The 14,657-nt window shown below is 42.6% G+C and overlaps 2 protein-coding genes across 3 annotated transcripts; both read right to left on the bottom strand.

Annotated features, from left to right (window-relative positions):
* On the bottom strand, positions 1-2,560 carry LOC143188360 (uncharacterized). The gene is made up of 8 exons (XM_076392568.1): positions 2,491-2,560; positions 2,313-2,429; positions 1,597-1,834; positions 1,264-1,497; positions 1,012-1,195; positions 649-860; positions 403-574; positions 1-315 (listed from the first exon to the last, which is right to left on the bottom strand). The coding sequence occupies exons 1-8, from the start codon at positions 2,558-2,560 to the stop codon at positions 1-3; spliced, it is 1,542 nt and encodes a 513-aa protein (XP_076248683.1).
* A 1,566-nt stretch (positions 2,561-4,126) lies between these two features.
* Ple (tyrosine hydroxylase ple) lies at positions 4,127-13,866 on the bottom strand. Of its 2 annotated transcripts, XM_076389759.1 has the most exons (7): positions 13,726-13,866; positions 8,459-8,570; positions 8,107-8,202; positions 7,802-7,855; positions 6,166-6,985; positions 4,810-5,173; positions 4,127-4,420 (listed from the first exon to the last, which is right to left on the bottom strand). In XM_076389759.1, the coding sequence occupies exons 1-7, from the start codon at positions 13,792-13,794 to the stop codon at positions 4,256-4,258; spliced, it is 1,680 nt and encodes a 559-aa protein (XP_076245874.1). In that variant the 5' UTR covers positions 13,795-13,866; the 3' UTR covers positions 4,127-4,255. The 2 variants fall into 2 exon arrangements, with proteins under 2 accessions (XP_076245874.1, XP_076245883.1); XM_076389768.1 differs by lacking the exons at positions 7,802-7,855; positions 8,107-8,202.
* Positions 13,867-14,657: the final 791 nt, after the last annotated feature.

Below are 14,657 nucleotides of genomic sequence, written 5' to 3'. Positions count from 1 at the left end.
TTAAGCCTCAACTCGAGGTAACAATTGGAACGTACTCTTCAAGATGGGTTTCGTGCAAAAGTCCTCGTATAAGTCGAAAATCGAGTCGTCTGAATTTTTGTCGAACACGTAAGTCTCCCTCTGAGGTCTCTCGTCGAGCTCGTGCTTCGCGGTCGCTCCATGCTGGGAATTTTCGTCGTCAGCGTCTCCTCCTCGGTCCGTAAAGTAAGAAATATCGCTGCAACAGAACCCTGTTACCGAGTCCCCGTTCCTTGGCTTTTTCCTGCGGACGCATCTGGACGTATTTTCCTGCTGGCACGCTGCTCCCTCGCGTTTCTGTTGAAATAAAAGACCTCGGAGAGATAGATGTTCGATAATGCACCAGTCCGATGGTATACATTGTGAATGTAAAGGATTGAGTACCTGTGACGCTTCCTTATCTTCCTCCAGGAAATCCACTTTCCGATTGTTGGTCAAATTATTCGATTTTTGTAACCGAGTGTCATTATACTTGTCGTGATTTACGTGGTATGCACTTTCGCTGTTCTCTTCTACCTTTTTATAAGGTTTGGGATGTACCACGCTTTTAGATAGCCTGAAACAGTGAATTTTTGTGAATATGTACATGGTCTGGGAAGGATTCTATTTTACAGCGAGTTGTTCATTTACTTTAGTATGTTTTTGATATCCGGCGAGATAGAGTGAATGGTTTCCTTGATGGCATTTAGATCCACTGATGACATTAAACTTTCGTTACCGCTGCAACATTCACCGCACTGGTATTGATTCGTTTGGTACAGATTTTTGTAGTCGGAGTGCCTTAAAACAGTGCTCTCTGGTATGGAGCATAAATCAACATCCTTGACGTACGTTTCCATGCCCTGTGTTAATTTGTGGGTGAATATATGCGGTGATACAGGAGAATTGGATAGAATCTCAGATTAATCTAAAGCCTAGGGATTCTTCACGGTTCAGAAAAAGTGGTATTTAGGAAAATTGAAATTTTTTAATCTCTATTACTGAATCTGTCACGTGATCGTTGTGGTCTCTAGTAGGTCCTTCTTGCTCTGATCCTGAAGCGTCTGCCTTTGATGATAACTTATCAGTTGAGGTCCCACATTCCTTGTACTCTAATCTGAGGTAGGGATCTTGAACGATAATCACATCATCCTTCTCGCATTTCTGATCGAGCATCGCCATTTGTTGTGGGGTACCACTATAGTAAATGAAGATATAAAAATTAGTATTTGAGAAATTGCTGCGTTAGGCCTCATTGATTTATACCTGATTAAAAGCGCGTAATTCTCAATTGTCGCTCCTTTAGATCGCTTAGCATTGGTTGGGTTTGTCTTCATGTACTTTTGAAGATCGTCTAGCTTGTCGGAATACAAATACGCTGATTTATCGACATCCATGGAAGATGTTGGTGAACTGTCTTTAATGATGGCACTTCGATGATGACGGCAGAATCGATGATCTTTGCTGTGCTTTTCACTCACCTTTTTCTTGTCTCGGCCTCTGTGGAGCATACAACTTTGTATAAATATGTGGAGAAAGGCTTACCAAGTTCTGATGAAGAAATAGGAAAGAACATTGTTTAAAAATATATGGACTGACCCAATTAATGCGTCACTGATGAACGACGTCCTCTTGCCATGATTTTGGGTCATGAAATTCTCGTCGTTTTGGTTAATTTGCGATTGGCGTTTCTGTGCGATCAATGACTGCTCATACTTGGCACGGTTATACCTGGATCTGATTTTCTCGTACATGTACTCGCTTTCCCGCGTACTTAGCGCAGATTTTAAACCATTCGCCGTGAAATCGATCAACGAGTAACAAATTCTGCGCGCGTCTGTACAAAAGAACACTCTTTAGCCTATAAGCTTCATCCTTGCCAAAAGTTTCGAATGAAATATCGAATACGAGGTTTATGAATTATTAAACCATTTCTTGAAGGAAATCCAAAGAGAATGAACAGTTCCAAGAAATTCGTTACATAATTTGACAATTAATCTTAAGATCTAAATATACTTGAAGAGTATTCGAAGCTTCAACTTTCTTAACAAAAATTGTCTTTTTAAACCTATACTTTCGTACTTCTTAAAAAATACCTTCAAGGCTTTTCAATTCTTTTTTAAAATATCTTTCATATTTTTCAGTCTTCAGGTTTATAAGAGTAGTATTCCATAATAATACTACTAACTCGTGTACGATCAAATAAAATTCCCTATCAAGAATTCTCATTTTAAACAAGCAAGACTGATCTTATCGAAAACTATTTCTTCCTCTCTTGTAACTCAAGGGATTTCCTTTATCCGTGCACTACTCACGTGGACGGGATTCTGGGACATAGTACAGAATCACTACGACGAACATCAGTGCTATCAGAGACAAGCGTTTCAGGTAACCGATCCAGCCAAACACGGAGAACGTCTCCTCCGAATAACCTGCTGGACGAACGAGGAAGTTATTTCGACCAGCGAACAAGTCGAGTACGCTTTCACTCACTATCGCCGTTCCATGATTTTGTGGCAGCGCATTGTATCACGAGCACACTGAGTACAACCAAGAATTTCATGATGGTCAGAGTGGACGCCAGCCTCCGTCCCTCGGCTAGTTTTCGTCGCCGTGTTACGTGGGAATCGTCATGGTGTATCAGAGACCATGGACGAGACGGAACATAGCGGCGAGGCACATCGACACGACGTTCGCCTCGAGGCGATTAATCAGGAAGCGAGTTTCACTTCGATTCGAGATGAGCAGAGAGAGAATGCTTATTGCCTCGTAGTTTTAACATTTTTTCAGCGTTTATGGTGTGAAGTAGTTTCTAATTGTTTTAAATATTTGGAAAAATAATTTGTATTTCTATTATAACTATTTATTCTAATTATTTATAACTATTTAAGTGTCTGTTCAGTAGGAAATGAAAAGTTGTTTTAATGAATTCAGAGGGCAATGACGAACAAGCCTGATTAAGATTCATATCTTAGGTTTTTATTATGCTCTGAGTACTTTACAATATAATACAAAGGAAATCTAGTGTACGCGCCGATCGTTTTCTACAGCTGAGCAAGCGCGAAAAAGCCGCGCGCGGCGAATACGAACGGCGGGAAAAAAGTATACATATTTGGTACGAGTTAGCGACGGGAAAAGGTGCAATGTGCACAAGCAAAGGCTCACGGCTACACGCTAGACAGTGCGTTCCTAATGTAACACCGACTCGTGACTTCGTTATCGGGGCTGTTCGTGAACAAGTATGTATCTCAGAAAACTGTGCGATTCTCTCTTCTACAGCCCCGTTATCATACACACGATTCAAACTAAAAAGGAATAAAGAACGTGAAGAGATCTTCATCCATTCGATCCAGCAAAAACCGCAAGAGAGCAAGCACGTTTCCCAAGAACCAATCGTTAATCACTATATAGAAAATAAAGAGCCTACTTCGCCTTTATAATACCATCTGTCTCTTTGCAATAGTTGATCTAAGTGAAGACGAATACGTTCTATCGCGGTGGTTGTCATAGTTTGCCTATGTGAAGCAACTGAGAAACACAGTTATGTAATACTCTACAGCTAAGACAATAATAATACATAATAAAATAGGATAAAATACAATACAATACGTATAACGTAATGGAATAGGTACGCGTATACGCGCGCCGCGTTCTCGTTCAAAGTGATTTGGATTCGACGCTCTACCGTCATCATGGATAGCCCTGACGTCACTGTTGAGCGCGATGTGAACATCTTGAGACGCAGGGCATCTCCAATTTTTGTCTTCAGAGAGAATCAGATTCGCGCGCGTGGACGTTCGGGTATAGCAAATTCAATAAATAACACGACAAAGCGAAATTAACCTATTACGAGCTCGTATCACACGAAGTATGAACGATCGATTTGATCCACGCACGCGTGCGCCGAGGAATCCACTTTGAACACGTGTTCTGATACACGCGCGTACATACGACTACGCGGATGAACGACTTTATACACAGAGTGAGGACGATTCGATGCGGACGACGAACGATGATAACGATGAGGTGACGTGGTATCATCGGGGTCGACGTGTCGGGACCTCGACGTTTTTTCGGGGTAAATATGTACAATTTATCTCTGGAGACTTTCTACTGTAAACGAGTAAACTGTGAACCAATCGGAAAGCATCGCAGTCTACTTCGACCCAACAGTGCCGAGAGAACGTCGAGGGTCGAACGAGAAGCACGATGACCCGCGAGAGGAATAACCATGGGTCACGGAGGGAGCCCCTGGTCCTTACGCGAAAGACTTCTTGATTTTGTTGACGGCGTTCGTCAGGTGGGTCATTTCGGTGTTCAGCTGGGCCATGAGGTTCTCCAACCTGTCGACGCTGTCGAGCACCTCGACGCGTTGCGTGTGAGGGTCGTATCTCACTTCGAAAGGTCGGTTCATGGTGGACACCTGAAATAAGACAACCGTGTGTTATTATATTTGTCTGAAATTGAACTCACAGATGCAAGAGGGACGTAAATGGAAAGAGAAGGAAAAGTGACTGTTAATCAGATAATCAGAGCAATATTTGATTATTGCAGTATTAAGTTTGATATGATCTCAACCCCTCGCTATTGCATAGGGCTATTGCACGTATGCTCTCAATTGTCCTGCATAGCTTTTGTCCAGGTGGTTTAAAAGCAATTAATAACCGTGTTGTAACTGTTATGACACCAATTTGTGATAATTGGTGAACCCAGTGAGTTGAAATTCTTAAGTTTATACGACCGAGGCGAATGTAATAGCGGTAGTGCGCAATATGCCTGGCATTGAAGTCTCCAATATCGAACGGTACTCACCCAGCGACGGAATTTCTCCTTGGCGTCCTCGAAGCTCTCCGCTACGTAATAGATCGGCTGGTACTCTTGATCTTGATATTTCTGGACTGCCGTGGTGGTTGGCTCGAATGGTCGGTGCTCACATTTGTCGCTCAAAGAGTGAAGTAGCTCTCCGTAGGCAGAGAGAAGACCTGCACCGTAAGCCTTCACCTCTTTGCCTTCCTTGCACAGGCCGAATTCGACTGTGAACCAGTAGATGGTCGACAGCTTCTCGATTTCCTCGTCAGAGGCACCGAGCGAAGCAAGACCAATCTCTTGGGAGAACTGGGCGAAGCTTGGGTCGGCTAACAGTGGCATGTGTCCCAGTAGCTCGTGGATGCAATCTCTGCGAATTGGAAAAAGGGCGAAATTAAATTGAGAAATGTTAATTTAATGTTTTGATATTAAAAGCGATTTTTTATCTCGCTTTGTTACTATTACTGATATTAAATGAAGGTGGAGAGCATAGCTGCGTTAATAAGACCGATATAATTGCATTATCTGAACAGAAGTTCGTTCCAATCATGAAAGAATATGATTAAAGTAGAAGTAATTAAAGAGATAGAAATGTCACTATTATTTCTAATAGAACAGATCCTAATTTATGCAGAAGAAGTAAAAATCTCGAGTCGAGTGAATGCATTTTATAATAAAACTGATCTGCTCTTTTTATGAGAGTGATTGACCAGTTACAGTTGTAACAGTTACTTTCATTTCCACCTGAAGTCTTAGTATTTTCTTTCACTCTAAAAATCTGACGGTACACGGAAGCTGCTTCCGCGGAGAAATGAGTTCGCAACTATGAAACTAAATTATCAACGCCATCGTGTCGTTAAAAGCCAATTAGAGCTCCATTACGAGCTTAGAGGGGTGCGGTAATTCTATTATCATCGTTCTCTGTGTAACGGGAGGCTGTCCTCGTCATAACGCAGTATCGATTGCCTTATACAGCTTGATACGAAAAGATCCTTCGGACATGGATTCAAAAAAGTCACAAAAATTTACATACATTCTAGAAACTACAAATTTATGACATTATGAGAAACATCAGTTTTGTAAACCACAAATTACTTGCAATACTAATATGTGGAAGTGCCCAATGAACATTCTAATACATGTAAAATATTTATAACTACAATACACATCTAGCTCACTTAATTACAAATTTCAGGTTTCAAAGATAGATACTTCCTTCAGTGGATACACATGTATACATTATACATCACACATTTGTCAAATTCTACATAGATCAAACACAACCTCTCCATCTATCCTTCATCTAACATAATCCTCCTTAATTAAAAGATCTCAAATAAAAAAATACTACAAGACACTCACGGTTCAGGCGTGTGGTACGGACTGTTGATGTGACGAACGTATTGGGTGCTCTGGAACACCCTGAATGCCAGGCTCGACAGGAAGTCCCTAGCCGTGAGCAGACCAGCTGCAGGGCGTAGAGTGAATCCGGTGTTCTTCTTCAAGAACTCGCTGACCTCTTGCAACTGAGGTATACGATGAGCCTCGAAGATCTTCTCCTCCTGCAGCTTCTTGAACACTCTCTGGTACTCGACGCAAGCATGTTTCGGAATCAGGTCGATGACAGTGTTGAACACTCGAGACCAGGTCTCGTTCTCCGTCTCAGTATATGGAATGTTGGGTATTGGGTCTCCGTACTTATAAGCGAAAGCGATCTCGGCGATGACCTTCCTACGAGCACGGTACTCTTTGTCAGCGAAGCCAGGATGGTTCATGTCGAGATCTGGCTCGTACTTGGTCATCAGGTGGTTGCAGTTATCAAGGTCGGAGGCGTGGCGTGGAAACCACGGGTCTTTGATGCTGACAGAGTTGTCCGCGAGCAGAGTGACGCCATCCAAAGCGGCGCTTTGGCGAAGGTTCCTGATCAGTTGCAGCAGACTCTGTCTGGTCATGTCGATCTTCACTAGGACCTCGAACTGGATCTTCTCCTTCTTCGAGGGTCGGGACTCGACGTGGGTCACCGTGCCCTTGAAATTCTCGATGATCTTCAGGATCCTTGCCAAGGAGCTCATACCCTCTCGTAGGCGAAGGACCAGAGCTGCCTTCTGCACGGTGTGCTCGCTCTCGGGACATTCGGCTATGGTCTTCGCAAGGACTACTTCTTCTTCAGTTAAACCAGCGTCTAAAAAAAATTTCGACATTATAAATTTCATAAATTCGAAAATTTTCCCTTATTTTATTGTAATGTGTGTACAAACTGAATGAGATTTTAGGATTTAGATTATTGAATTATTTTAGGCTTCAAATTGCAAGTTAATTCGGTTTTAACTTCTAATTTTAATTGGTCGTGTCTCGATTTTCCTTGAAATAAAGGCGAGAAGACGGTAGTGCTAGGAAAGCTAGGGTTCTTAAATCACTGAACCCAATCTTAAGTAACTTTCCCACGTTCTAACGCGACATTTCGAGGCGCTAAGTGATTTCTGTGGACGGTAATAATCGAGCAATTCAAAGTCCATTTCCGCGAAATGTCTATTCTCAGGCACTTTTATATAGCGGGCAATGCAAGCGAGAAAGTGGGGAAAGAATGAAATATCACTTATTGTCGCCCACGGACGTGCTTGGCCCGCGAACTGAAATCGAGAGAGCAGAGGAGAAATAACTGTGTTATATATTTATCGTGGACATACGGGGGCGTCTTGGAACTGAGAACAGAGGAGCTCTTGGCTGATTCGATTTTAAATGCACAAAGTGAATTTGAAAAAGTGATGAAAGCTAAGGGAATCGTTGGGAAGAGGGAAGAGGAATTCTGTGTAATTCAGTCAAGTGTCAGAAAAGCACTTGGTCGAATCCTGGTCATATAGATAGTACCTACAATAGGGGGTTGGTTCACTTTCCATTTAACCCATCCTTTCTAGCAATCCTAGTTGAGTAGGAACTCGATGATTTTATAAAAGAGGTGCATTTCGATTTTTTCTTCAACAGTAATGCATACACTTACCATCGTCGTAGTCGTCTGATTTGCCATCGCTATCCGATACTTCTGCTCTCGCTTCTGTAAGTCAAAGACAATTGCGTGCTCATGCCAAATGCAACATCTAATACAATTAACACTTGCGTAGTTTCTGGACAACGAGACTCGATACTTTACAGAAATAATAATATCAGTTTTAGTGGCTGTTAAGTTTTATCAGGTAATTTATATCTATAAATATTGAATTATTCTTGCTTAGTCCATAAAGGCTTCAGTTTAAATTTCTTCGAGTATCGTTGCTCAGTTGACCAGAGAAATGGCAAAATACAAACCTCCATCCTTGGCAGCGTAAGCTAACGATTCCACTTGTTCGTCATCGCTCGACAAAACGTCAATCTGATCTTGAGTGGAAACAGGCTGATCGGAGTCTGACAGTAAACAAAATTATCATGCAACATCGATTATACACATGCTACGTGGAAAGTAACTTGTGTTTATGTTATCATAATTATTCCTCTTGAATGATATAACCAACTGTTACATAAAAATGTACTCTTAATTATTAGTTGCATGCACCATGTAATATGGACTGCAACATTTAGTACGTCAATACGAGGAAAGTCACATTCATATAAAAGACTACTAAAACACGTACTGTATTAAAAACAATAAATGTGTACTTACCATTTGCTCGTTGTCGAGCCTCCTCCAACACGCTCTGCTTCGTCTGCTTCACTACTAACGTTTCAAAACGAGCGTCGTCCACGAGGGATCGGCGTCTTGCTGGATATCCATTCTAAACAGATAAAAAAATATCTTAATGTTTTATTGAACTATCATATTTTTTCAATAAGTGCTCAAATTACGTGTTCAAAGATTTTTAATAGCAACGTAGTTTTAAACGACGGATACTGTTTCGTCGACGATCTCTCTGATATCTATCCTCACGAACCGAAGCTGACGTAATTACCCAAGATTTGATGGTCACCTGACCCGGGTCAGGTAACTTTGATAACGATCCAAAGACAAGGAAATGAATTTTCCTCGTGTTCGTCCGGCTGCTGTTGAAGGATCGGAAATTGCGGTATCCTGACAGCAGGAACACAAAGGATCTTTCGTTCACAAAGAGATTCACGCGTCGGTAATCCTGACGTGTGGGTTAAAGTTCACGACACAATTATCAAAAGTTCGTAGACGAGCAGAGAAAGAAAAAAATTCTAAAGTTCTCGAATGATAACACGGTGAATTAGATGCTAGAAGAATTGGAAGAATTATGATTCCTACAGCGATCTTGGCGATAGTAAAGACCTTGTCAAAGTAGCAATCGGTGGATCACGAAGGTGCTTATTGGACATTCTCCAGAGTGTCAACCTGCGTTGCAACAGGAGATACATCGGTTGTCATTCAAATTCTTAACGATTGCTTTTCATGAATGGCGCACAAGGTGGAACCCAGTTACATTTTCCATGCGAGCAAAGCGGTTGGCACGGTTTAGAGAAAACGTGCAGCAATCCCTTAACAACGTGTACCGTAAAGTGGGCCAAGTACTTTGCTTCGATGAAATGGATAGATGACCGATGACTCTGACGAGCGGTTGCATCACGCGTAGTCGATTATCCCGTAGAATGATTCAAATGAGTCGGATCAATTGGAAGAAGTTATTTCAATGAACAACCGCAGAGAAGAGAGGACTTTGTTAGACGATTCAATCCTTTAGGGAAAAGACTCGTGTTTACAGGTATCAGCTGGCTAATTGCTCTGATTCATTTACTCGTGCTATGTTTGGTCACATTGATGCATAGTATTCTTTGTTACGTTGATTTATATAAGAAAAGGAAAAATGGACTATGTTCAAAATTTGTTCAGAAACTAGGATTTGCCTAAAAGTGATCAGAACTTGCCAGGTATGATACTGTCCACTATCTAGGTGGTTTTCCACGATCTCGATAGTAAAACGATTGATTTGACATAAAGGCTGACATTTAGCTATCTTAGATATTTATTCAAACGAATCGTATGCAGGTTCCGCGTCTCGTTGAATATCTCAATCAGAGTTTTTTGCCCATAACACGACGTAATGATCCATGACAAACGCACCCAAGGCCGATCATTATTTCACCATTAAAATCATAGCTGTGGAACGTTATTACTTTATTTTACGTACGTTCCTTAATGCCCGCCGCCACCGACGCGAATGATAGATTGGATAACGAGTCACTCGATATTCACGATACAAGTTCAAAACTGTAAGGTCGACACGATCGAGAGTAATTAACTGTCTAGAAGAGAAGAAAAAAACCTGATGGCAAGAAAACGATCACCTTGGACTACAAAATTCAATGAGATATTTACTTTAAATGGAACCAGACTATATACGACATGGGCGCGATCCAGTGAAAACTCATGCAAATGTATAAAATCCTGATAAGCAAACGACATTGTGGGAGGCGAAAAAACGGGAAAAGAAGTTGCAGGACGACTGCCGGAGGATTGTTACGCGATCGATATACATAATGCATCTGGTGCATTAATGTAATTTTTCTCGACATCTGGTGGGAATCGGCGTTCCGGTTCGGGAAAAAACACAATATTTAAATAGAACAATTAGCATAGTTGATAGACGGGGCAGGCCGCGGCGCAGACGTGTCGTACGTCTGTACGTGTACGTATATATGTAATTGCATCCCGTATTATTGACTATCGCGAGACGTCGTCATCTATAAGCGACCAGAGGCGTTGTCGCGCGTGTGGCGAGCCTCCAAAGGCGAATGACGGGGTTTGGAACGGTGCTCAGGGCCTCTCCGCTCCTCTCGACCACTGGAATTACAATCACTCTGTTCTCATATTTATAACATATTCATAATTATCATGTCGAAGCCGAGGTCACGACGATTTTGCAAGGCGATATGATTACACTCCTAACGCGCGGTCGGCCAACTTATGTCGAGGGTGTTTAAAGATAATTGCAAGATTTTGTAATGAATCTCCGTATCGCTTCAGCCATTAACGAATGCACATTCTTTAATCAGCATTTACGTAAACATGGAATATTACTACTTTTTGCATTGTCTGGGTTCGTTGTCTAAACATCATTGTCTAATCAAGTACTTGGGTTTCTTCGGAGTTTTCCACGAGAAATGTTTACCACCCATAATTTACTAATTTCTCGGTTGGGAGAAGGAGACTAGAGTCTTTATTTGCCATGATTTTGCATTTTATTATGAACTGCATGGAACAGGCTTCCGGACTTAATCAATCCCTCCTCGCATTCATGCATATTAAAATGAAATTGCAGGAATGAAAGAAATAATGAACATATAGAGAGAAACTGTAAAAATTCTTATTTTCGCAATTTCACTGTAATTTCGCTTGGTAAAAATTCATCATACTTCCTTCAGATGAACGAGGAACGATACCTATCATGTCTTTGAATATGAAACGAATAGTACTTTGATATCTACTTTTATTCCACGAGATAATTAGATGAAAATAGTACAAGTTGAAGTGTACGTGCAAGTGGCTGGTGAGAAATGTAGTCAAGGTCGGGTCATTTTTCGTCCCTCATCGCTCTCGCGCGAACAAGCTCGATAAGGATCGATCGAGCACGCGAATAGCGGATTCTGGATCGGATCTAGTATCTAGATCCGGCGTGCGCGTGAGCGAGTTCCGTTCGAGTGAGTCAGAGTTATCGTCACCAGTGTCATTTACCATATACCATTATCGTTGTCACTAGGTGCATAAGCGAATTTACGAACGTCCACTGTGAACGAGCCTGCTATTCACTATTCATGCCCCGACAATATTTGAAGTTCATTAAAATACTAAACGCGTAACTCTTCAAGAGCAAAGAGATTACAGAATATAAGACTCACACAAGTGTGTACTGAGAGATGAAATTCATAGAAAGTAAATAAATGCTACATCAAGACAAGACTTCAAACGTGTGGAGACATCGATGACTCAAAGAATGTGTGATTTTCATCAGCTCTACTCTTTATGCAAATCACATAGTTTTCGTGAAGCTGCGCCATGATCCAATACTTTTCAAAATTTCATCAGCTGGCCGCCCATCCAATTACCTCCGCCGTACATCAACATACGTTTGGCCAGTAACATAGCTGCCATAGAATTCGTGATATGCGGAGAAAGTATCGGATCGTCATCAGGGGGACCCCGCGTTGCGTCTTTGCTTCTCACAAGTGAAATGCGTCAACTGAGAAATTTCACGTCGCCGAGCCGAGGTGAAGTTCGATTTTCCATACGCGCGTCATCTCGCGCCTTTCTATTTACGAACGAGGAAGCGCGGGGAACTTCGATCACGTGCGACCGCAGAATTTTCGCTCCTCGGGAAAACCTGGTGCGTGCGTTTAATAAACCTGGACGTGGTAATTCGCAACGTCGCATGAATGAAAAAGTTCACGGCGTAGCCTTGCCCAGAGACGCCAATTAAGCCGTCTCACCGTGAGAGTTTTAAAAATCGCGCGTTTTACCGCGCTAAAAAAACGCACAGGGACGCGTCCTTGCGATTCTAAGTCCGCGGAGGACCTGTTCCGAGGCGGAGCTCGTAAGTCGTGTGAATGAAAGAAAAAAACAATCGCGGCCTCGAGGACGGCTCGATTAAGAGGCATTATCGCGCGATCTGAAGCGCTAACGTCGCGGGAACAGAGGTACGATTTAAGTCGCGCGATCGGCGATCGCGAGGGAAACTTTAATTACTGTTCGAACATGATCGATCGTCGCCTTGAAACGCTACGACGATTGATGTTCGAAAAATTCCTATGTCGGCTTCCATACTTTCCACGGAAAGTGAACGTTTCGATGAAAAGATACGTTCCACTTCCGAGGAGCCAAAAAGAGGAAGATCAAAGTTCAGCAGGTGAGGCTCGCCAAGCGCTGGATTTACATTGCCTGAGTCGCACAGGATTTTCCACATTTTTCCTGTTTCGTGTCTCGAAACTTCCTCGATGGAGACGACGAAAGGAGGGCGTCGTTGATGTTACAGGGAAATGCAAGAAAAGAGTTCTCGTGTGTTTTAAGAGTTCACGTGGGTCGAGTACAATACGAAGTGACTTAACCGCAAGGTCATTAATATTGCGCAATAACGATAATAACCGATCACGTGTACTTTCTCTATATCGGGCCTCTTCTTCATTTCCAGCCTCAGAATTTCACTCGCGCCGTGGAGCTGCTTGTTGTAGGAAGAGTAAAGCGTTCTACGTGCGTGTGCGTGCATACACTCACATCAGTGTTATTTTTTTCACCTGTTACGAAATATACCGGACGTTTATCACGAAAGTCACGTAGGCAAGCATGGAAGAGAATTCTTCCGTGTATAAGAAAGTTCTGATGATGGTCTCAGACGAATCTCGAAGGAACCTACTTCTCGTGGCACACTGACAACATAAACGACGTGACGCTTACTTAAGGCACATGCTGCCTATTTAGTGCAACAGTGGCACTATTTTTTATCAGTTGTAATTTTTGTGTAACGTCAAATGCCCGATGATTATAAGAATCACAGTTCATTTCATTTAATCGAAAAGTATGTTGGAAGACTACCGAGATCTTCAAACGTGGTAACAGAGGATGCAAGATGATCGCGTTCGAAAGCTGTCCTGTACCGTGATATTAATAATAACAGGGGAAAGTAAAGTAATTGGTCACGATAAACGAGTGCTTGCAATTACGTTAGGCGCGTGGGTCGCGGCAGTTTAAACGTGCGGCAAAGTTCCCGCGCTTTCTCGCGTTTCCATTGATCGATGTTTGACACCTGACACTTCACCTTTGCCCCGACAATTATCAACCAAAGTACGGTTCTAACAAAACTAGGAATATGTTCAACTCATACTAGACTTATTTCGACAGGAATCCTATAATTTCCCTCCTCAACTATGGCAAATCTTCGCTCCTCTCAATCTCTATTAATTTCGAACTCTGGATAATGTACTCACCTCGATGCTGTAGGATTTCTTGATAGCGAACATTTCGCGGTTCTTCTGCGCCGCTGCGACAGCCATCATATCCGCCGTGTTGTTCTTCTTCGCGAAAACTCTTCAAGCTCGAATCAGCTGCTGGACTCTTGGCCTGATCCTCAGGAAACCAAGAATACGTGAGCAACGAGTGTCGGCTGAGCTTTTCACTGCCGTCTGCTTGCGAAACTATCGAAGGATCGTCGGGGAAACGATGCTGCGATCACCGATCACAGAAGTGATTTTTCTTCTTTTTATTTTTCTTCTTTCTGGATAACAGACAACTCCGTGGCGTTTTATATTCCAAGTTGCAGCGTTCTGTCTTTCCCTGGCTTCTAGTTTCGTTCGTCTGACGGCGACGACAACAACAACGGCGGCGACGTTGACGTTAACAACGGGTTTCTCCTCGTGTAAGTCCGCTTTGGACGAAGCGTGCGAGCGAATGCGCCTACAGGGCGGATTGCCGCCGCATATAAACGTTGCCTCCCTTCACCGCCGGCTAATGTCGGGGTCAGGGGTGCCCCCACCCCACCCTCGTTTCGGGTGGTCCATCGGCTGCAGCCACCGCCACCGCCAGCACCGCCGCCGCCACCACCATCGCGTCCTCGCCGCTTCCATCGAGCGCGCATTACAGCTTTTCGAATACCACGAGGTACTTCGATCATTCGATTGTGTTGATAAGTACCTGACTGGAGGGCTTCGCCATTAGGGCACGTGTTGATTCTAGCAACGTGTGTCACCTTTATCGATTGGTCTTAGAATTTCGGAATATTTTTTTTTAAGAATCTTTGTGGAGGAATTGTCTTTTGCTTGAGTCGAAACATTTTCAGTTCTTGGATAGTGAGATATTTTTTTATAGTTAGAGCCGTTTTTGTGAAGGTTTTAGAGAAGTTACTGTTTGTAAATTAAGGTGA

This window comes from Calliopsis andreniformis, chromosome 2 (genome assembly GCF_051401765.1).
Source record: "Calliopsis andreniformis isolate RMS-2024a chromosome 2, iyCalAndr_principal, whole genome shotgun sequence".
NCBI lineage: Eukaryota > Metazoa > Arthropoda > Insecta > Hymenoptera > Andrenidae > Calliopsis > Calliopsis andreniformis.
This window is presented reverse-complemented; position numbering and strand designations above follow the sequence as displayed.